This window comes from Bos mutus, chromosome 1, assembly GCF_027580195.1.
Source record: "Bos mutus isolate GX-2022 chromosome 1, NWIPB_WYAK_1.1, whole genome shotgun sequence".
Classification (NCBI taxonomy): Eukaryota; Metazoa; Chordata; class Mammalia; order Artiodactyla; family Bovidae; genus Bos; species Bos mutus.
Window position 1 is genome coordinate 110407109 of NC_091617.1, and position 25207 is coordinate 110432315.

Genomic DNA, 25207 nt, shown 5'->3' on the forward strand with positions numbered 1-25207 from the left:
CTAGAGAATATCAAATAGTGAGAACTCACACAAAGGAAATCACTTGAATACAAGAACCAGCATCACCCAGCCACCAGTAGCACCCTATGCAGGACGCCTCATCTAAACAACAAACAAAACAAAAATACAAACCCAATCATCAGCAGACAGGATTACCACTTCACTCAGCCTTGCCCATCAGAGGAAAAACAAACAAACAAACAAACAAAAACTCAGCACAAGTCTCACCCTATACACGGCTTACACAAACCACTGGACCAAAGGAGAGAAGAAACCAAAAGGAAGAAAGAATTCAACCTTGAAGCCTGGGAAAAGGAGACCTCAAACACAGTAAGTTTAAAAAAAAATGAAAAGGCAGAGAAATACTACACAAATGAAGGAAAAAACTAGAAACATAGAAGTCCAAATAAATGAAGAGGAAATAGGCAATATACCTGAAAAAGAATTCAGAATAATGATAGTAAAGATGACCAAAAACCTTGAAAACAAAATGGAGAAAATGCAAGAATCAATTAACAAAGACTTAGAAGAATTAAAGAATAAACATACAGAGATAAACAACAAAAGTACTGAAATTAAAAATACTCTAGAAGGAATCAATAGCAGAATATCTGAATCAGAGAATGAATCAGTGAGCTGGAAGTAAAATGGTGGAAATAACTTCTAAAGGGCAGAATAAAGTAAAAAGAAAGAAAAGAACTGAGGATAGTCTCAGAGACCTCTGGGACAATATCAAATGCACCAACATTCGAATTTTAGGGGTCCCAGAAGAAGAGAAAAAGAAAGGGTATTAGAAAAATTTTGAAGAGATTATAGTTGAAAATTTCCCCAACATGGAAAAGGAAATAGTCAATCAAGTCCAAGAGGCACAAAGAGTCCCATACAGGATAAACCCAAGGAGAAACATGCCAAGACACATACTAATCAAACTAACAAAGACTAAACACAAAGAAAGAAGATTAAAAGTAGCAAGGGAGAAGCAACAAGTAACATACAAGGGAAACCCCATATGCTTAACAGCTGATCTTTCAGCAGAAACTGCAGGACAGAAGGGACTGGCAGGACATATTTAAAGTACTGAAAGGGAAAAATCTACACCAAGATTACTACATCTGGCAAGGATCCCATTCAAAATTGATGGAGAAATAAAAAACTTCTCAGAAAAGCAAAAGTTAAGAGAATTCAGCACCACCAAACCAGGTTTACAACAAACGTTAAAGGGACTTATACAGTCAAGAAATGTGAAAAGAAAAAAGATCTACAAAATCCATCCCAAACAATTAAGAAAAATGGCAATAGGAACATATATATCAATAATTACTTTAAATGGAAATGGATTAAATGCTCCAACCAAAAGACACAGACTAGCTGAATGGATAGAAAAACAAGACCCATATATATGCTGTCTACAAGAAACCCACTTCAGACCTAAAGCCACATATAGACTGAAAGTGAGAGGATGGAAAAATATATTCCATGCCATTGGAAAGCAAAAGAAAGCTGGAGCAGCAATCCTCATATCAGACAAAATGGACCTTAAAATAAAGAAGATTACAAGAGATAAGGACCTTAAAATAAAGAAGATTATAAGAGATAAGGAAGGACACTACATAATGATCAAGGGATCAATCCAAGAGGAAGACATAACAATTGTAAATATCTATGCACCCAGCATAGGAGCACATCAATACATAAGACAAACACTAACATACATAAAAGGAGAAGTTGACAGTAACACAATAATAGTAGGAGACTTTAACACCCCACTCACACCAATGGATAGATCATCAAAACAGAAAAGTAATAAGGAAACACAAGTCTTAAATGATACATTAGATGAGATGGATCTCATTGATATCATCAAGAGATTCCATCCAAATGCAGAAGAATATACCTTCTTCTCAAGTGCACATGGAACATTCTCCAGGATAGACCATATCATAGGTCACAAATCAAACCTCAGTAAATTTAAGAAAATTGAGATCATATCAAGCATCTTCTCTGACCACAACACTATGAGACTAGATATCAATTACAAGAAAAAAACCATAAGAAACACAAACACATGGAGATTAAACAACACGTTTCTAAATAACCAACAGGTTACTGAAGAAATCAAAAGGGAAATAAAAAAATTTCTAGAAACAAATGACAATGAAAACATGACAATTCAAAATCTATGGGATGCAGCAAAAGCAGTTCTAAGAGGGAAGTTTGTAGCAATACAATCCTACCACAATAAACAGAAAAAAATTGAATAGACAATCTGACTTCACACCTAAAGCAACTAGAAAAAAGAACAAAATAAAAAAATTAGTAGAAGGAAAGAAATCATAAAGATCTGAGCAGAAATAAATGAAAAATAAATGAAAGAAACAATAGTAAAGATGAATAAAACTAAAAGCTAGTTCTTCGAGAAAATAAGCAAAATTGACAAACCTTTAGCCAGACTCATCAAGGACAAAAGAGAGAAGAGTCAAATCAACAAAATTACAAATGAAAAAGGAGAGGTTACAACAGGCAATGCAGAAATACAAAGGATTATCAGAGACTATTATGAACAACTACATGGCAATAAAATGGATAACCTGCAAGAAATGGACAGATTCTTTAAAAAGTTCAATCTTCCAAGACTGAACCAGCAAAAAAATAGAAATTATAAACAGCCCAAATACAAGCACTTAAATTGAAGCTGTAGTCAAAAATCTCCCAGAAAACAAAAGCCAAGGACCAGATGGCTTCACAGGAGAATTCTATCAAACACTAGAAAAGAGCTAATGCCTATCCTTCTAAAACTCTTTCAAAAAATTTCAGAGGAAGAAACACTTCCAAATTCATTCTACGAGGCCACCATCACCCTGATACCAAAACCAGACAAAGACAACACAAGAAAAGAAAACTACAGGCCGATATCACTGATGAACATAGATACAAAAATCCTCAACAAAATTTTAGCAAACAGAATTCAGCAACACATCAAAAAGCTCATACACCATGACCAAGTTGGGTTTATTCCAGGAATGCAAGGATTCTTCAATATACACAAATCAATCAATGTGACACACCATATTAACAAATTGAAAGATAAAAACCATATGCTCCTCTCAATGGATTCAGGAAAAGCCTTTGACAAAATTCAGCACCTATTTATGATTAAAACTCTTCAAAAAATGGACATAGAAGGAACCTACCTCAACATGTTAAAGGCCATATATGATAAACCTACAGCAAACATTATTCTCAATGGTGAAAAACTGAAAGCATTCCCCCTAAGATCAGGACCAAGACAAGGGTGTCCACTTTCACCCCTATTATTCAACATAGTTTTGGAGGTCCTAGCTACAGCAATCAGAGAAGAAAAAGAAATAAAAGGAATCCATATCAGAAAAGAAGTAAAACTCTCACTTTCTGCAGATGACATGATATCATATGTAGAAAATCCTAAAGATAGTATCAGAAGATTACTGGAGCTAATAAGAGAATTTAGCAAAGTTGCAAGATACAAAATCAATACACAGAAATCACTTGCATTTCTATATACTAGCAATGAAAAATCAGAAAGAGAAATTAATAAATCAATCCCATTCACCACTGCAACAAAAAGAATTAAATATCTAGGAATAAACTTACTTCCCTGGTGGTTCAGATGGTAAAGTGTCTGTCTACAATGTGAGAGACCCGGGTTTGATCCCTGGGTCAGAAAGATCCTCTGGAGAAGGAAATGGCAATCCACTCCAGTACTATTGCCTGGAAAATCCCATGGACAGAAGAGCTTGGTAGGCTACAGTCCATGGGGTCAAAGAGTTGGACACGACTGAGCGACTTCACTTCACTTCACTTCTTCAAGGAGACAAAAGAACTGTACACAGAAAATTATAAGACACAGACAACAGAAATCAAAGATGACATAAACAGATGGAGAGATATTCCATGTTCCTGGGTAGGAAGAACCAATATTGTGAAAATGAAGATACTATCAAATGCAGTCTACAGATTCAGTGTGATTCAGACTTTCAAATTACCAATGGCACTTTTCGCAGTACTGGAACAAAAAATTTCACAATTCATAAAGTGAAGTCACTCAGTCATGTCCGACTCTTTGCGACTCCATGGACTGTAGCCTACCAGGCTCCTCTGTCCATGGGATTTTCCAGGCAATAGTCCTGGAGTGGATTGCCATTTCCTTCTCCAGGGGATCTTCCCAACCCAGGGATAAAACCTGGGTCTCCTGCATTGTAGACAGATGCTTTACCATCTGAGCCACCAGGGAAGTCCACGGAAACACAAAAGACCCTGAATAGCCAAAGCAGTCTTGAGAAAGAAGAATGGAGCTGGAGGAATCAACATTCCTGAATTCAGATTATAGTACAAAGCTACAGTCATCAAGGCAGTATGCCACAAAAACAGAAATACAGACCAATGGAACAGGATAGAAAGCCCAGAAATAAACCCATGCACCTATGGGTACCTTATTTTTGATAAAGAAGGCAAGACAGCCTCTTCAATAAATGGTTCTGGGAAAACTTGACAGCTACATGTAAAGGAATGAAATTAGAACACTTCCTAACACCATACACAAAGATAAACTCAAGATTAAAGACTTAAATGTGAGACTAGAAACTATAAAACTCTTAGAGGAAAACATAGGCAGAATACTCGATGACGTAAATCAAAGCAAGATCACCTCCTAGAGAATAAAAGTAAACAAGTGGGACCTGATTAAACTTAAAAGCTTTTGCACAGCAAAGGAAACTATAAGCAAGGTGAAAAGACAACCCTCAGAATGGGAGAAAATAATAGCAAATGAAACAAATGACAAAGGATTAATTTCCAAAATATACAAGCAGTTCATACAACTCAATGCCAGAAAAACAATCCAATCAAAAAGTGGGAAAAAGACCTAAACAGACATTTCTCCAAAGAAGACATACAGATGGCTAACAAACACATGAAAAGATGCTAAACATTGCTCATTATTAGAGAAATGCAAATCAAAACCAGAATGAGATATCACCTCACACTGGTCAGAATGGCTATCATCAAAAAGTCTACAAACAATGAATGCTGGAGAGGGTGTGGAGAAAAGGGAATGCTCTTGCCCTGTTGTTAGGAATGTAAATTGATACAACCACTATGGAAGATGGTATGGCGATTCCTTAAAAAACTAGGAATAAAACCACCACATGACCCAGCAATCTGACTCCTAGGCATATACCCTGAGGAAACCAGGGTTGAAAAAGACACATGTATCCCATTGTTAATTGCAGCACTATTTACAATAGCTAGAACATGGAAGCAACCTAGATGTCCACTGACAGATGAATGGATAAAGAAGTCATGGTATATATATACAATGGAATATTACTCAGCCATAAAAAGGAATGCATTTGAGTCAGTTCTGATGAGGTGGATGAACCCAGCACCTATTATACAGAGTGAAGAGAGAAAGTAAAGATAAATATTGTGTTCTAATGCAGATATACAGAATCTAGAAAAATGGTACTGAAGAATTTATTTTTGGGGCAGCAATGGAGAAACAGACATAGAGAACAGACTTTTATGGACACGGGGAGAGGGGAGGAGAGGATGTGATGTATGGCAAGAATAACATGGAAACTTACATTACCATATGTAAAATAGATAGCCAACAGGAATTTGCTGTACAGCTCAGGAAACTCAAACAGGGGCTCTGTATCAACCTAGAGGGGTGAGATGGGGAGGGAGATGGGAGGGAGGTTCAAAAGTGAGGGGATATATGTATACCTATGGCTGATTCATGTTGAGATTTGACAGAAAACAACTAAATTCTACAAAGCAATTATCCTTCTTAAAAAAATTTTTTAGTGTAACAAAAAAAATTTAATGCAAGCTTAAGGCCTAGAAATGGAAATCTCTAGATGTTAAAACAAAAGGAGCATCAAAATCAGAAAAGCAAACAACAGGTATGGGTACCATGTCTTTCTACCCTCATTTAGGAAGCAGAAAAGCTCTGTTTCATGAGGCAGACATAGATAACCCCATGAGTATTATCTTTAACAATCGAGCTTTATAAACATAATTATTATTGGAAAATCCTTCTATGTTCTGGTTATAGGTTGGACCAGTTTAAGTTTTCAGCTATGATTTTGTATATTTTTCTCAGTGTTCATAGGTAGAAGGAAATTCAGCAATGCTGTTCAGTGGATAGGAATCAGAGTGGTGAATTAACGTTCTAATTTATCCTAAGTACATACATTGGTCTTTGTTTTTTTTTTTTTTAATTTTATTTTATTTTTAAACTTTACATAATTGTATTAGTTTTGCCAAATATCAAAATGAATCCGCCACAGGTATACATGTGTTCCCCATCCTGAACCCTCCTCCCTCCTCCCTCCCCATACCATCCCTCTGGGTCGTCCCAGTGCACTAGCCCTAAGCATCCAGTATCGTGCATCGAACCTGTACTGGTAACTCGTTTCATACATGATATTTTACATGTTTCAATGCCATTCTCCCAAATCTTCCCACCCTTTCCCTCTCCCACAGAGTCCATAAGACTGTTCTATACATCAGTGTCTCTTTTGCTGTCTTGTACACAGGGTTATTGTTACCATCTTTCTAAATTCCATATATATGCGTTAGTATACTGTATTGGTGTTTTTCTTTCTGGCTTACTTCACTCTGTATAATAGTCTTTGGGTATAAAACAAAATAAACACCTCTCTCTGCTCTTGCGAAGGTTAACAGCGGCCTCGTACTTGTACTCAGTCATATTTGACTCTTTGCAACCCTTTGGAATTTTGCCAGGTTCCTCTGTCCATAGGACTTTTCAGGCAAGAATACTGGAGTGAGTTGCCACTCCCTCCTCCAGGGATCTTCCCAAACCAGGGATCGAAACCACATCTCCTGCATTGCGGGTGGATTCTTTACCACTGAGTCTTTAGGGAACCCCTAACAGTGGCCTCCATGTTTCTAAATCCAATGGTCTCTTCTTCGTTCTCATCTCACCTGACCTCTCACCAGTATTTAACACAGTTCATCTCTCTAGCTTCTTTCATTTGGCTCCTGATCCTCTCTCTCATTTTTCTCCTACTTTTCTGAGTGTTTACCCTCAGTGTCTTCTGCTGATTCCTCCTCATCTCTCCCACCTCTAACACTGGGGAGCAGGAGGCACAGTCTGAGTTTTTCTTTTTTTCTGTTAACACTTACTTACTAGTCTCATGGCTTGCCATTCTCATGATAGACTGATAACTTCATGATGTATATCTTTATATCTTGAACATAAGTTTCCTTCTCACTCAGACTAGAAGTCAACATCTTGTAAATGGCCTACAAGGACCTGCGTGATTTGACTTCTGTGCTGTAAACTATTAACCTTGACCAAAAAAAGGTTTGCCCCTTTGCCCTCCGCTCCTGAGTGTGTCTGAAAACCCAGTGGATTATCTGCCTGTGAAAAATGAGGGTTTATACCTTATATTCCTGCTTAATCATTCATTTATTCAGCAATATTTACCCTAGATACACTAGATGAGTTCTACACTAGATAGCAGGTGGCTCAGTGGTAAAGAGTCTGCCTGCCAATGCAGGAGACATGGGTTTGATTCCTGGGTCAGGAAGATTCCCTGGAGAAGGGAATGGCTATGCACTCCAGTATCCTTACCTGGGAGATCTCATGGACAGAGGAGCCTGGCGGGCTATAGTCCATGGGGTTGCAATAAGTTGAGTTGGACACAACTTAGTAACTAAATAATAACAACAACACTAGACCCCAGATTCTGGGGATCCTGCAGTCAACTCTACATACGGCATACCTGTCCTCCTGGAGTTCACACTCGAGTGTGAGAGAAAATCAATACAGAAACAAACAAGTAAGAGTGGTAAGAGGGGAAAAAATGAAGAAAAAGAAAACTATATACAGTTTTATTTCAAACAAAAACTGAGATCATTCCGTTTAAACCCAAGGTAACTAGATGAACAGACACTTCCACAAGAACATCCAGAGAGTAGAAGGAATTCTGTGTTTCCAGTTCAGGACCATTTCATTTGATGCTCAAAAGACAAGCTGATCTTTTTTGATAACTGGTCTATATATGTTGTAATTTCAAATCAGTGGGGAAAATTTAGGCTATCAAAAATGACTTTGGGGATTTAAAAAATGTAAATTTAAGTTGCTATCTCATACGCTCAGTCAGTAAAGAATCTTCCTGCAGTACTGGATACCCAGGTTCGATCCCTGGGTTGGGAAGATTTCCCTGGAGAAGGAAATGGCAACCTACTCCAGTATTCTTGCCTGGAAAATCCTATGGACAGAGGAGCCTGCCAGACTACAGTTCATGGGGTCTCAAGAGTTAGACATGAATTAGCAACTAAACAACCACCACCACCACAAGAAATTTCACCTGGGTTAGAGATTTACACAAGAAAAATGAAATCATAAATATGCTAGAATGCATTGTGTGAAAACATATGATCTCATTTGGGGAAGACCTTTTAAAATAAGACATTCAGTTCAGTTCAGTTTGGTTGCTCAGTTGTGTCCTACACTTTGCGACCCCATGGACTGCAGCACACCAGGCTTCCCCGATGCTGCAGAAGATTGAAGGCAGGAGAAGAAGGGGATGACAGAGGATGAGATGGTTGGATGGCATCACCAATGCAATGGACATGAGTTTGAGTAGGCTCCAGGAGTTGGTGATGGACAGGGAAGCCTGGTGTCCAAAGCGTAGGACACTACTGAGCAACCAAACTGAACTGAACTGAATCTCTTAAAAGGTCTTCCCCAAATGAGATCATATGTTTTCACACAATGCATTCTAGCATATTTATGATTTCATTTTTCATATGTAAGTCTCAGGGATCGAACCTGGGTATCCTGTACTGCAGGCAGATTCTTTACTGACTGAGCGTATGAGATAGCAACTTAAATTTACATTTTTTAAATCCCCAAAGTCATTTTTGATAGCCTAAATTTTCCCCACTGATTTGAAATATAAATTACAACATATATAGACCAGTTATCAAAAAAGATCAGCTTGTCTTTTGAGCATCCCAGGTAAGGATACTGGAGTGCATAGCCATTCCCTTCTCCAGGGAATCTTCCTGACCCAGGAATCAAACCCATGTCTCCTGCATTGGCAGGCAGACTCTTTACCACTGAGCCACCTGCTATCTAGTGTAGAACTCATCTAGTGTATCTAGGGTAAATATTGCTGAATAAATGAATGATTAAGCAGGAGTATAAGGTATAAACCCTCATTTTTCACTGGCAGATAATCTACTGGGTTTTCAGACACACAGAGTTGCTATAAAACACATTTAGTTTAGACCATCAGGCATGGCTCAAGTCCTCTGGGTAGATAAACACATTCCTGGTGGGTAGAGCATTACAAAGGCTTAGAGATTACCACTCAGGAGCTGAGGGCAAAGGGGCAAACCTTTTTTTGGTCAAGGTTAATAGTTTACAGCACAGAAGTCAAATCACGCAGGTCCTTGTAGGCCATTTACAGTATGAAGGCCCAGGAGTCTTCTTCAACACCATAGTTCAAAAGCATCAATCCTTCAGAGCTCAGCTTTCCTTATGGTCCAACTCGCACATTCATACATGACTACTGGAAAAAACTTAGCTTTGGCTAGACAGGCCTTTGTCAGCAAAATAATGTCTCTGCTTTTTAATATGCTGTCTAGGTTGGTCATAACTTTTCTTCCAACATCTTCCGAGGAACACGCACCTTTTAATTTCATGGCTGCAGTCACCATCTGCAGCAATTTTGGAGCCCCCAAAAATAAAGTCTGTCACCATTCCCATTGTTTCCCCATCTATTTGCCATGAAGTGATGGGACTGAATGCTATGATCCTTGTTTTTTGAATGTTGAGTTTTAAACCAGATTTTTCACTCTCCTCTTTCATTTTCCTCAAGATTAAAGCCAAAAATCATAAGGGGGGAAAAAAAGAGTGGTAAGAGGGAAAATCGGGGTAAAGGAAAAAGATGGCTGATTTGATTAATTTTATTAAGAAGTTACAATGAGGATTAACCTTTTGGGAAATTATTCATAGAGATTCTGGTCTTTTCCAGTGATCATCTCAAGAAGCAATCATGGTTCCTTTTAAGGAATAACCAAGACTTTCCTGGTGGTCCAGTGGTTAAGAATCCACCTGCCAATGCAGGGGATATGAGTTTGATCCCTAATCCAGGAAGATTCCACATGCCACAGGGTAGCTAAGCCCGTGAGTTGCAACTACCGAAGTCCTCACATTATAGAGCCTGAGTTTTGCAACAAGAGAAGACACCACAATGAGGAGCCTATGCACTACAGCTAGAGAGTTGCCCCAGCTTGCTGTAACCAGAGAAAGCCTGCATGCAGCAACAAAGTCCCAGTTTGGCCAAAAGTAAACAAACAAATAAATATTTTAAAAAATAAAAGCCATAACCAGCTTCTAAATGCATGTGTTGTCACTATATGCTGAATTACAGAATGCTGTAAAATTTCAAAACCAGGGTGAATCAGTGACCTCTTACAAACCCTCCAAATGCTAAAGCACGAGCTTAGATACTTAATGAGCTGCACATTCTACACCCACACTCTATAATTGTCAGAGCTTCTATCTCATTCTGCCTTAACAAATTAAAAGGGAAATCATGGAGGGAAAAATAGACTAAAGACAATTGGGTCAAAACTCCCTTAACTAAAAATAGTCTACATGACCCCCTGAGAAACTGTTTCCCTGGGGCCTCGCAGCTCCTCCCACCTCTCCCAGTGGGCTTACCAGGACTTGAGGCCAGAATCCACACTCTCCTGCTCAACAGTTAGTTTGGAGGAGACCTCTTCCTTTGTTTGCTGCTTTAGTCTCCTGGGGTGGTTCCCTGACCAAGCTTTATGGGTACCTGATTTGGAAGCTGGAGAGTTCCAGAGAACCACATATTTGGCCTTCCCTGCCCTTGCACTCTGCCTGTCAGTGCTCAAAGGGCCCTCACTCAGGTCCTGGTAATTCTCAATATCCCCCCACAATGCACACCCCCCAGTGGACATGCTAAGCAGATAAACACAGGTGACTAAATTTATGGAGGTCAATTAGGTTAGTATGTCTTCAAAATCCATATCAGCTTTGAACCTAAATTTCGAGATGAAAATGTGGTGGCCTTGTTGGGGAGCCGTGGAAGTTGCAGTCCTTGATGTAGAATTGGTAGCAGTAGCCAGGAGGCCTTTAAGATAAGCTTAGCAACAGTGCTAGCACCACAGCGCCACCTCCCAATCTGAAACAAACATTGCAATTAGTCACCACCCTCTTTCCCACTAACATCCTCCCTGTGCTAAAAGCTAATTCCGGTTTGAACTATTCCAGATTGAAGGAAACGAATAAACCATGACAACAAAATACAATATGTGATCCTGAACTAGATCCAGTACTGGTGGAATAAAAAAATGCTATAAAGGGCACTATTGTGTTGGCTGGCAAAATTTGAATACAGACAGTTGATCAGAAAAAACTACATAATATGACTGAAGTTGGTAATTGTACTTGGGGGATATATGAAAAAATATCCTTACTTTTAGAAGGTACTAAGGGATTAAAGGTCCATGTATGTAACTTACTCTCAAAAGGCTTGCAAAAATAAATTGGAGGTGGAGGGGATGCAGAAAGCAAGCTGTAAGAATATGAGCAAATGGAGCAAAATGTTAACAATATATTAAAGTGCCTACAGATATTCTATATATTATTCTTGCAATTTTTCTGTATGTTTGAAATTTTTTTCAAATAAAATGGGATGTTTTTTCATAATCTGATTTTAAGTCTAGATAGCTTGGCTAAAATTAGCTCCTCTACTACCTGAATTTCCACCATTAGAGGTCTGTTTCTTTGGATATGACATGTTTTACAGATATTCCAGGACTCCATCTTCAACTGGGACTGCTTTGCTTTCACATGTTCTTCCCTATCATGATTGTTTGAAACACACTGTCCTGGAATGTATCTAAATGTATCATCTAAACATTGGCACACATCACAAAATATGTAACTGAAATTTTGAGGAGCATCAGTTGACAACTAGCTAAGGGCATTCAGAGGAATCACTGATAAGAGGCTAAAGTGTTAGGCATGAAGAGGTGTCCCATGATAAGCAAAAATGAGCCCTGGATATAGAGGAGGAAGGGCATCATCATTCAACCACATTCTAATTTGTTGTTGAGCCAGAACTGCAAGGTCATGGTTCTAAGAACATCGTGGGTTCTGAGTCAGACTTCTCCCAGGCAATCCTGACAACACTCTCCTTTCAGTTTCACTACATCTGCTCCATCTTAACTGAGCAACAAGTTGTCTGCACCTGAGATGGGTCAAAAGACAGCAACAGAACATTCTCTGAAGGAAAGCCAATGGGGTGATATGTCTGCCTTTCTTTTTTCCACACCACCTGCAGAGGTCTGTGGGTGGTTCAGAATCCCATTCTTGGAAACTCCCAGATGTAGAAAATTTGCTCTATCAATTACCTAACAGATATTTGCTCTGTCAAATATCTAATGGGGTTAGGTTATGATAACATATCACTGCTACAACATCAGGGCTTCTCAGAATCCCAAGAATACATTGATCATAACTTCTTACTGTTTTCCACTTATAGCAGATTTCCCATTGTGATATCAAAGGAGATGCTTCTAAATTTTCACAATCAAGGGGACTATGCAGATTCAACTTTAAGCTCTGGCCTAGGACGGTTTGGGAAAAGTTTAAAGATTTCTGCTTTTTGTGGTTCAGGGAACTGAATGAAGAGCTTCATTTTTTAATGAAATAGCACATCTTAGTGGCACTTGCAGGCACTGCAGAGAAATTTAGGAAGAGATTTTGTTGTTTGGTTTCTGTTTTTTCCCTTGAGTAAAAACATATTATAGTCATTCCTTGGACAGGAAAACCAGCTCTCAAAATGATTGTTTTTAATATAAAACAGTTATAAATAATTTCTATATGAAAAAAACCCAGTCTTGTTCTTGAGCCCTGAATTTTCAGTGTTTCATTATGCATAAAGCAACTATCCCTCTGGGAAACCACAAGTGGAAATTTCAAAACAGAATGAAAATAATATTACAAATCCAGGGGGCACTCATCTCTCACCCTTGCTTAAATTTTAAAGCATTTTCTATTTAAACTGACACTTAAAACATACTTGTTTTAGAACTTCTGTTCCATTCAATAGGAAGTAAACATCTGGCCGCATTTTGAAGAGACCCCCTTCACTAAGCCTTCTAAGTCTTTCATCAGCAGGCTCTTTGGGTTTCAGATAATCACATAGGCTCTGAACCTGGACCATCTCAGTGTCAGCATCATTCCTCCAGCAATATCGATGCCAGGAGAGCTGCAGTCAGAGGACCCAAAGCAAATTAGCACAGGCCCCGAGACTGACCAAAATGAGGCCAGTCTAAAATAAATCATGTAGGCTTTTTTTAACATGGAAAATACAACCCCCTGCTCAGCTAGCATTTTTTTTTCTAAGCTTTTGCTTTCCAAAATCTTGGCCATATATACTTTTCAAGCAGATCTGAGTGTGCCAAGCATTCCATGAAAAATGTAGGTCAGGGGAGTATGTGGTGAAGGGGTGTTTAGAGGGTTGGGAGAGGCTAGGAGGAAGACAGTGAGTTCAGCTGAGTAACAAAAATAATTTTCGACTTCCACAGTGGAATGGAAATCATGAAAACCAGAAAAGGCAAGAAGTGGGTGTATTTTCATTTCATAGACAAGGAATCAGAGGATCAGAGAAAGGGGTAGGGTGGAGGAGCTGGTCTGCAAATCCTCCAGCCAGGATACTACATTCCCATTGTGACAGAAACCAGGGAAAGAGTTTACAGAGCAAAAACTAGTTCTGACTTATCTTTAGAATCTTCATTTAGAGATCAGTGAAAGCTATCAGTTAACTAATATTTCCAAACGCTTCACCCAACATTTTTGAGACAAGTTAGTAGATGAGTGAGGTTTCACTCTAGTTTTCTTGCCTCTTCTTCAGGCCTTCTCCCTTGCATCCCTTCACAGTTCCTGTAGCACTGTGCTGTGCCCTGACAACCAAGCTTGCCCCCAGTTCCAGCCTAGAACCTTCCTTCCTATCTTCTTTGCTTTCAGGTCAGCCTAGCCAGTGTCCTGTTTCCTTCTTGATCTGCTGCCTATTAGCTTATATTACACACCTCCCTTTTAACAGGAGAAACAGAGCCTCTAGTTGAAGAAATTCTCAGGCAATGTGGCAGGTGAATGGGAGAGGTACTGGAAGGTACCAATGGGAGTTCTAGCCCTATTAATTCCATTCTGTCTCAAATTATTTCCATTCTAGACACAAGGCTAGGCACTGGAAATATACTGACTGATGAAAAATTATTTTTATCTTTATATTACACCAGTTGGAGAGTAATTTATTCCAATATTTCATGAGGCTGTTTTCATTAAATAGGAGACAACGTGTGAAGTAAAACAACAACAACAATGCTTTCTCAATAGATCGTAACAATATGTTCCAATAGGAGAAGCAAAAAAAAAAAATGCATATAAGCAAATGAGGAAAACAGAGTAATGTGCTCAGAACTGTGTAAGATTTAATTACAGGTGGTTATTTTATGCTCCTCTCTCTTTTCTAAATACATCACCATACACATTTTCTTTCAGCCTCTGAAAGATGACTAAACGATGGATTCCTAGAAGTGTTTAAGAAGGAGGTGAAGCAAGGGAATTCTGTTTGTTAGGCTCCCACTTGGGCAGACAGTGAGCTAAGGACTGTCATGAATGTGAGTTCATTTAATTCTTACAACAGTGTCATGAGGTAAGTTGAATTAGGCTCATTTTACAGATAAGGAAACTGAGACCCATCAAGGTTAAGTAACATTTTATCTAAGATACAGGAGAAAATATGGGGCTAGAGTACTATTAAAGGGGAAAGGGGTGTTCCTACTTGTCTTTGGGGTCTTTCTGTTTCCTAACTTATGAATGCATATACCCCAAGAAGCAATACACCCAAGTACAAAGCATGGAAGATTACAAAATAGTATAAGTTCTAGTCGTTCCCCTCAAGATGACAACAGCATACTTTTGAGACACACGCCACACACACACAATCCAGACTATATGAATCAAAGACAAGTCATGTGTCAGAGACAAGGGAGAGTCTGTGGGTTGGATTTACATTGGCAAAGGGGACATGTAAGAACATTCTAGGTGGGAAAAGTTATGATGAGTAAGATGAAAGTAATGATGAGTAAGACTCAATGTTTCATCACTTACAGTGAGTAAGATGAAATTAAAAATGAGTGCAACTCAACATTTCAGGACAGGGATAGAGGGTCGGTGTGCAAAGAAGTAGGACTGAAGCAGATTACAGAGCAGAGCAAGAAAAGTAGGGCTTGGAAAGCTGGACTTTCCAAGTGGGAAAGTGAATGTGTCTGAACTGCAGCATCCCCGGGAGGCAGGGTGTACGGTGTGTGCAATGTATGTGGTGTGTGTGTAGGGGATGGGGGGTAAGAAATGTGTGGGGAATATGGGGAAGGGATGAGGTGTGTGGATGTGTGTAGGGGTGTGGGATGTGTGTGTACAATGTGTGTGGAATATGCGGTGTATGTATGATATGTTGGTGTGTATATTTGTGTATGTGATGTGTGTGGTGTGTGTGTGGTATGTATATGGTGTGGGGGGGATTGTGTTGGGTACATGTGGGATATGTGGGGGTTTTGAAATATGTGTGTCAGGGTGGTATAGGGAAGGGTTTGGGGTGTGTAGTGTGTGGGAGGTGTTGGGGGGTATGGGGGTGTGTGTATATGGTGTGTGTATGTGGGCTGTGTGAGGTGTGTATGTATAGTGTGTGGAATATAGGGGGTGTATGTGTGTGATATGGGGGCATATGTATGGTGGGAGTGTGTTTGTGTGTGTGTAGGAGACTGTGGGGGTATGTGTGGGGTGTGCATGGCATGTGGAATATGAGGGTATATGGGTGTGTATGTGGAGGCTATGAGTGGGGTATGTGTGCATGGTATGGGCGGTGTGTGGGGGGGTGTGTGTTGGCTTGGGGTGGGATGAGGGTTGGAGGGGTGGCAATAAATATGGATTGTGGAAAAATCACTGGACTGGGACCAAAGGGCAAAGGTTCTAGTCCCGGCTTTGTTGTTGACTGGAAATGCAACACCTTTGAGCCTCAGTTTTCTTCAGCTATAAGACCAGAAATTGGAGCAAATTATCTCCAAAGTCTGTTCCACATTAGCAATTCCAAAACACCCCTGCCCCACCTATCATTTTGCCCTTTCCACCTTCAACTCAAGGTTGTAGAAATTTTGTCTTTGGTTGGCAAAAAGCATTCTTTTCGAATTTGAGAAAAAATTGTTCCATTCCATGAACCTGTCGTTATAAAACAGAAAAATCTGTTTTATTATTAGTGAGGAACCTTTAGGTATAAAAAACTCCAGGCTAATTGGAATGCTGTTAAACCAAGGCCATTTCTTCTACTGCACCCACTTGCTTTGGCTGAATTATTATTTGATATGATGCCCCTTATAAATATTAGGGGCCCCATGAGAAAGAGCCTGCGGAATTTCAATGCTGTGTTTACTATAAGGATTTTTTAAAAGATGTTATTAATTACACCAAGGAGAAGAACTTTCTCTCTAATCTCCAGAAATGTTCCGTCCCTGAACAGCTGGCTCCTATCCATCTCAAGGACTCCACGATTGCTGTAAAGAGCTCTGTGGCCCTCTTCCCAGGGTGGTACTGCTGGAGAGTACAGAGCCAAATCCAGGTCCAAGTCCATAAGTGAAGTGTAATTGGGACACAGCCATGCCCACCACTCCTGTGCTTATTGTTGATGGCTTCTTCCCTGGTGGCTCAGATGGTTAAGAATCTGCCTGCAATGCGGGAGACCAGAGTTCGATCAGGAAGATCCCCTGGAGAAGGGAATGGAAACCCACTCCAGTGTTCTTGACTGTATCCTGCCAGGCTCCTCTATCCATGGGGTTGCAGAGGGTTGGACACCACTGAGGAACTAACACTTTAACTCTTCACTTCCACCTACAAGGGCAGAGCTCAGTAGGTAGAACAAAGGTAGACGTGGCCCATGAGCTTAAAATATTTACTCTCTGGCCTTCTACAGGAAAAGTTTGTTGACCTCTGCGTTAGACCTTCAGTTTACATCTGCTTGAGTCCTTCTTGGCTTATGTATTATAAAATTGCTTGAAACCTGGGTGCTTATAGCATATTTATTCAGTCTAGATTTTGTGTATGTGCTTTGTCCATAAAACTGCTTCTCTATGTACTTTTACCTTGACTCAAAGTGGGTAAAACCACTAGACCTCCATCAGCAGATGAATGGATAAGAAAGCTATGGTACATATACACAATGGAGTATTACTCAGCCATTAAAAAGAATACATTTGAATCAGTTCTAATGAGGTGGATGAAACTGGAGCCTATTATACAGAGTGAAGTAAGCCAGAAAGAAAAACACCAATACAGTATAGCTTTGTTTGTAGTGATGCTTCCTAAGGCCCATTTGACTTCATATATATGGAATTTAGAAAGATGGTAACGACAACCCTGTATGCAAGACAGCAAAAGAGACACAGATGTATAGAACAGTCTTTTGGACTCTGTGGGGGGGAGGATGATTTGGGAGAATGGCATTAAAACATGCATAATATCATATAAGAAACGAATCACCAGTCCAGGTTCAATGCAGGATACAGGAAGCTTGGGGCTGGTGCACTGGGATGACCCAGAGGGATGGTATGGGGAGGGAGGTGGGAGGGATTTCAGGATGGGGAACATGTGTACACCCGTGGTGGATGTATGTTGATGTATGGCAAAACCAATACAATATTGTAAAGTAAAAAATAAATAAATAAAAAATAAAACCACTAGACCATTCAGGTATGGCCTAAATCAAATCCCTTATGATTATACAGTGGAAGTGAGAAACAGGTTTAAGGGACTAGATCTGATAGACAGAGTGCCTGATGAACTATGGATGGAGGTTCGTGACGTTGTATAGGAGACAGGATTCAAGACCATCATCAAGAAAAAGAAATGCAAAAAAGAAAAATGGCTATCTGAGGGGGCCTTACAAATAGCTGTGAAAAGAAGAGAAGTGAAAGGCAAAAGAGAAAAGGAAAGATATACCCATTTGAGTGCAGAGTTCCAAAGAATAGCAAGGAGAGATAAGAAAGCCTTCCTCAACAATCAATGCAAAGAAATAGAGGAAAGACTAGAGATGGGAAAGACTCTAGTGGAAAGAGAGTTTCGTTTCACTAGAAAGAGAAATGGGAAATGACTAGAGATCTCTTCAAGAAAATTAGAGATACTAAGGGGACATTTCATGCAAAGATGGGCTCAATAAAGGACAGAAAGGGTATGGACCTAAGAGAACCAGAAGATATTAAGAAGAGGTGGCAAGAATACACAGAAGAACTGTACAAAAAAGAGCTTCATGACCCAGATGATCACGATGGTGTGATCACTCACCTAGAGCCAGACATCCTAGAATATGAAGTCAAATGGGCCTTAGGAAGCATCACTACAAACAAAGCTAGTGGAGGTGATGGAATTCCAGTTGAGCTATTTTAAATCCTGAAAGATGATGCTGTGAAAGTGCTGCACTCAATATGTCAGCAAAGTTGGAAAACTCAGCAGTGGCTACAGAACTGGAAAAGGTCAGGTTTCATTCCAATCCCAAAGAAAGGCAATGCCAAAGAATGCTCAAACTACCACACAATTGCACTCGTCTCACACACTAGTAAAGTAATGCTCAAAATTCTCTAAGTCAGGCTTCAGCAACACGTGAACTGTGAACCAGCAGATGTTCAATCTGGTTTTAGAAAAGGCAGAGGAACCAGAGATCAAATTGCCAACATCCGCTGGGATCATGGACAAAGCAAGAGAGTTCCAGAAAAACATCTATTTCTGCTTTATTGACTATGCCAAAGCCTTTGACTGTGTGGATCACAATAAGCTGTGGAAAATTCTGAAAGAGATGGGAATACCAGACCACCTGACCTGCCTCTTGAGAAACCTATATGCAGGTCAGGAAGCAACAGTTAGAACTGGACATGGAACAACAGACTGGTTCCAAATAGGAAAAGGAGTTCGTCAAGGCTGTATATTGTCAGCCTGCTTATTTAACTTATATGCAGAGTACATCATGAGAAACGCTGGGCTGGAAGAAGCACAAGCTGGAATCAAGATTTCTGGGAGAAATATCAATAACCTCAGATATGCAAATGACACCACCCTTATGACAGAAAGTGAAGAGGAACTAAAGAGCCTCTTGATGAAAGTGAAAGAAGAGAGTGAAAAAGTTGGCTTAAAGCTTAACATTCAGAAAACTAAGATCATGGCATCCAGTCCCATCACTTCATGGAAAATAGATGGGGAAACAGTGGCTGACTATTTTTGGGGGGCTCCAAAATCACTGCAGATGGTGATTGCAGTCATGAAATTAAAAGACACTTACTCCTTGGAAGGAAAGTTATGACCATTCTAGACAGCATATTAAAAAGCAGAGACATTACATTGTCAACAAAGGTCCGTCTAGTCAAAGCTATGGTTTTTCCCGTAGCCATGTTTGGATGTGAGAGTTGGACTATAAAGAAAGCTGAGTGCTGAAGAATTGACGCTTTTGAACTGTGATGTTGGAGAAGACTCTTGAGAGTCCCTTGGACTGCAAGGAGATCCAACCAGTTCATCCTAAAGGAAATCAGTCCTGAATGTTCATTGGAAGGACTGATGCTGAAGCTGAAACTCTAATACTTTGGCTACCTGATATGAAGAACTGACTCATTTGAAAAGATCCTGATGCTGGGAAAGATTGAGGGCAGAAGGACAAGGGGACAACAGAGGATGAGATGGTTGGATGGCTTCACCGACTCAATGGACATGAGTTTGGGTAAACTCTGGGAGTTGGTGATGGACAGGGAGGCCTGGTGTGCTGCAGTTCATGTGATTGCAAAGAGTCGGACACAACTGAGCAACTAAACTGAACTGAACTGAAGCTCAGGTTCACTGTCTGGCTCAGAGGTCAATGCTTTGTATTAATACTAGAGATGGCCTCTTAGAAATGACTGAAAGACCCTCTTCAGTGACTCTTTTATAGACCTTAATAAAATGAATTCACAAAAACTTCTATTTTTGCTGAAAAATTCTAAGCCAACAGAAGGATCAGCACAGCAACTTGGCACTTTTTACCCCACATTCAAACAATTCCTCCCATTTCTTTTCAGTTGATACATGTGTTTGCATATTTACTGATTTTTTTTTTCCTCCCCTGGTCACCCTTAGTTAGAAATATAACCAAGTCTCCATGGAAACACAACATAATGCTCTCTCACAGATGATCGAGGGACCTGAGCAGCTGGTATTGGGCTGAAGGCTGCAATGGCATCTGACCAAATTAGGAAGAGAAAACAGCTTACCCAGCTCTTCCAGACCTTTCAGAATTCTAAGCTCAGCATGGAAACCTACACAGATTGTGAATTACTGCAGATTTTTTAAACTTCTCTTATTTTTAACAACTTTATTGATATATAATTTACATACATACAATTCACCCATTTGAAATGTACAACATAATGACTTCTAGCATATTCATAGAGATGTTACTGCAGATCTTCTAATTCTCTTTTTTTTCTGAGAATACTCTATCTTATCCATCGTATGTTTCAGCTCTACGGGGCTTTCATCTCCTGACATGAGAATGACTGACAGGAGTCTACAGAATAAGCAGGAAGGGAAGCTACTTTCAGTGAACACCTACCGTGTGTTAAGCACTATGTGTCACAGCTGGCCCCTTGTCACACAGTTTGTAAAGCAGAAGTATTGGGATTTGAACTCTGGTCTGATCAGCTCCAAAGCCTATTATCTTTGCACTACACAGGAAACAATGCCCTTCAAAAAGAAGAAAATAGAAAAGACAGGTGGAATGAGGTATTTTAATATAGCCATGGTCTTGGAGGGAGATAGAAAACAAGGTAAAGAAGAATATAAACATCTCCTCTCCTAACCCCAACTACACCTACAAGAAGTTAAGGTCAAAAGCCAGGTTGGGAAGGAACCAAGAGATTCCGAATTCTCTTCCACTAAAATCTGTCCCTCATGCTTAAAGGAGAATGTTTGAAATAAGAACAGTTAGTGTGCCCTGAAAAAAGGACAAAGTACTATGGAAATTTGGAGAAAGACAGAGGAGGAGGATGATATATATCAGGAAGATGTGGCAGAAAACAGCAAGTTCATAATTCAAAGCCTTGGTTATTTTCTGGGACCAATTATCTACTTAACTGTACTTTTTTCTCCTCATATTCTGATCTAGGAAGAGCAATCTCCTAAATCCCGTTCCTTCCCTGAGTGTGGGCTAGTGGCACATAGGCTTGCCTAAGAGCCTGCCTCTGTGAGCAGAACCTGCTAGTCCTGCTCTTCAAGGCATCTTGAAGATTCATCTCAGAACTGTACTCTTGAGTCATGCAGAAGACAGGATCTGCAGGCGTGCCTGGGGACCTGAGCTGGTGTGACTGCTCCCCTCAAGCAGGTGGGCTCTAAGCCCCCAACTTCAACTAAGACACTTTTGCTCTTATCTATTTGAAGAAGGCATTCCTCTACTCCATAACTGCTTGAAAAAACACTGTCCTGAAACATGTTCATCTGAACATGGACACACATCACAAAATATGTAACTGGTATTCAAACTGGGACTCTGAGCAAAAGAGGCATACCCCCTGAAGATTTACACAAGAGTTCATTGTTGGAACTTCCCTGGTGGCTCAGACGGTAAAGCGTCTGCCTGCAAGGTGGAAGACCTGGGTTCAATCCCTGGGTCAAGAAGATCCCCTGGAGAAGGAAATGGCAACCCACTCCAATACTCTTGCCTGGAAAATCCCATGGACAGAGGAACCTGGTAGGCTACAGTCCATGGGGTCGCAAAGAGTCAGACACGACTGAGCAACTTCACTTTCACTTCCATGGTGATACCACCCATCCTGGGACAAAGATGCAAAGACAGATTATTTTTTAAGCAATGAAACAGTCCATCCTTCCCAGATCTATACTCCACCACTGTTACCACTGAGGGTCAAGGAAAGAATGGAGAAGAGACTGAGAGAATGAGGAGAGACAGAGAGAAGGCAGCTCCTTCCAGTATAGATAGATTCAAGGAAGATGGTGAGGAATGACAGCATCTCCTCGATCCCAGGCTGTGGGACCACGGATTCTTTTGGAAAGGCTTTTGGTTCTTAGGCTCTACTTTGAAAGCACGATGGGATGAGTTGTCCTATGTTAATATGCCCTATAAAACTCGAAGAGTTCATTCTTCTTCTGCAGGAGCCCTTTATTGCCTAAAGAGTCCATGTGAAATACTTTGCTCTCCAGAGAGGAGCCATCTCAATGCAAATTGCTTTGTTAATCAAATTAGCTGATAACTAGAGCAGTAGTTACTGCATTAAAATAGACCTTTAGATTATAGAAAAATAAAATCACCTAGGGACATCTTGTCTATACAAAAGCAATCTTATTCTATGAACTAGAAGTTTTGACTTGAACTAAGACAACCGTTCTTTATAAATGGTAAGGGATTTGGTTTGGGATTTTTTTGGAGCGGGGAAGGGAAGTTGTTTGTTTTCAGTATCCTTGTCCTTCTGAACAGCTTTTGCTCAGTTTCCTGGATGTTTAAAACTCTAGTCATTTGTCAAGCAGGTATAGCTGGGTTATTTAGCTAAGCACAGACGTACTTATAGAGGTTTGAACAATAATAGCTCTGAAAAAGAATGATACTTTCTATTTAAAATGGGAGAAAATAATAGCAAATGAAGCAACTGACAAACAACTAATCTCAAAAATATACAAGCAACTCCTACAGCTCAATTCCAGAAAAATAAATGACCCAAACAAAAAATGGGCCAAAGAACTAAATAGACATTTCTCCAAACAAGACATACAGATGGCTAACAAACACGTGAAAAGATGCTCAACATCACTCATTATCAGAGAAATGCAAATCAAAACCACAATGAGGTACCATTTCACGCCAGTCAGAATGGCTGCGATCCAAAAGTCTACAAGCAATAAATGCTGGAGAGGATGTGGAGAAAAGGAAACCCTCTTACACTGTTGGTGGGAATGTAAACTAGTACAGCCACTATGGGGAACAGTGTGGACATTCCTTAAAAAACTGGAAATAGAACTGCCATACGACCCAGCAATCCCACTGCTGGGCATACACACCGAGGAAACCAGAATTGAAAGAGACATGTGTACCCCAATGTTCATCGCAGCACTGTTTATAATAGCCAGGACATGGAAGCAATCTATTTCAGAGCAATTTTAAAAGATTATACATCCAACCACATACTAGGAAAAAATTTCTCCCTTTCGTTAATCTTTCACAGAATAAATGGATGGTACTAGAGGGTTAGAGAACAACCAGTAATTTACGTTGGGCTACACTGATAAAAAGTGCTGTCATTTTAAGAATTTGTTCAGTCTCGTGAGCTACTTTATTAGTTACTAGCATGACCATACGATTCAGGCTTAAAAGAAAATAACAGCCTTGAAGACAAGGCAGCATTAAAAAAAATTCTATTCTTAATTTATAAATTTCCTTAAGAAGAAGAGAGCTCCCATTCATCATTATGACCTGCAAAAACACATACTGTTGCTTCAGTATCGAGGCAAAGACATTTCTAATGGCACAAGGATGGGAACTTCCACAGGTGAGCCTGACTATATGTAATCTTTGAAGCAAAGAGACAGTGGACAATTTAAAGCTTGAAAAAATAAGGCAGCCCAAGAAGAAGGCTCACTGCATTCATTTTTCTTTTCCTTTTTCTACATAAATTCTTTTTTTTGCTATTTCAACCCTTGTTTCTTTAATAACAACAAACTTTGATTTCAATGCAGTGCCCTGGCTGGATAACATTGCAACCAACAAGTACCTGTAAGTCATGCCCGTCTCTGCCCTGGTGGTTTCCTGAAGTGAAATTCCATGGACACGTAAAAACTTCTCCAGGTATTTCCGTTCCACTGCTCCACTGGGCCTAACAGGCCAACAGACTGCCTGAGGCGGAGGCTTGGTCACTGCTAGGTGCCGTCTGCATTTCAGAGCCGATTCACTGGATTTGGGCAGACCCAGCTTGGGGCTGGGGATGTCTGCACAAGCAGGTTTATACAGATGCATCCTTCATAAACTCAAGGAGGCAAAGCTAATTTCACAGTGCTGCACTCTAAGACTGGCTGTATCTTGCTAGGATTCTCTTGGGTTATCTGGCTTTGATGTGTCCCTAAAAGGGATCAGTTTGTTTTCCTTAGATGTCCCTTATCGTTCATGTATGCGAGCAGGCTCCTGGCAGAACTGTGAGTTTAAGTCCCTGCTGAAGCCTGTGCAAAAAGAAGCCTGACCAAAACCAATCACATTTCTCGTCCCTGTAAAGTTTGCAAAGTCGAACTTAAGCAATCGCTTATTGGCCCTGGGGAAAAAAAATATGGGCACCCTTCCCCATGTCTTTCTATTTAGGTAAAAGGAAATATTTTGGTGGGATAGGGGCCAAATGTTCTGTTCTCATAAGGACCATAAGGCCTTGGGGATGATTCATGAGTATGTAATGAGACCTCTCTAAGTCATAAAACATACCATAGTCAAGTAATTTATTATACTATTCATTTGGGTGAAAGGCCCATTAACCTTTTTATTTTTCAGATGTTGCAGTCAAATGATAGGTGATATCAATAAGGTGACTGTAACAAGCAAGGGACCCATACAAATATGCCCAACCGATATTTGACAAAGATGTAAGAGTAATGCAATAGAAGGGTAGACTTTCTGACAAACAGTGCTAGAGAAATTGGACATTTATAAACAAAAACAAACTAAATGAACCCTTGACTTAAACACCTCACATTTTTATAAAAATTAACTCAAAATGGATCACAGACTTAAATGTAAAATGTAAAACTATAAAACCTCTAGGTAAAAACTTAGAAGAAAATCTTCAGAAACTAGGGCTAAGAGAAGAATTCTTTAGACTTGATATCAAAAACACAATCAATAAAGGGAAAAAATTATAAATTGGATCTCATCAACTTTCTGTAAATGAAAAAAACAAATTACAGATTGAGAGGAAGTATTTACAAACCATATATCCAACAAAGAACTTATATCTGAACATACAAAGAAATAAAAACTCCCATTCACTGGGTAAGAGGTATATGAGATCTTTCTGGGTTGTTTTTTACAATTGCATG

At 39.8% G+C, this 25207-nt stretch overlaps 1 protein-coding gene across 1 annotated transcript in view; it reads right to left on the reverse strand.

The window, feature by feature from the left end:
- KCNAB1 (potassium voltage-gated channel subfamily A regulatory beta subunit 1) overlaps window positions 1–24312 on the reverse strand; it is a 445278-nt gene extending 420966 nt beyond the window's left edge. Inside the window, exon 1 of the mRNA XM_005896620.3 lies at window positions 23902–24312. Within this exon, the coding sequence (XP_005896682.1) occupies window positions 23902–24143 (242 nt within the window). The 5' untranslated portion in view covers window positions 24144–24312. The remainder of the gene's footprint in view (window positions 1–23901) is intronic.
- Window positions 24313–25207: the final 895 nt, after the last annotated feature.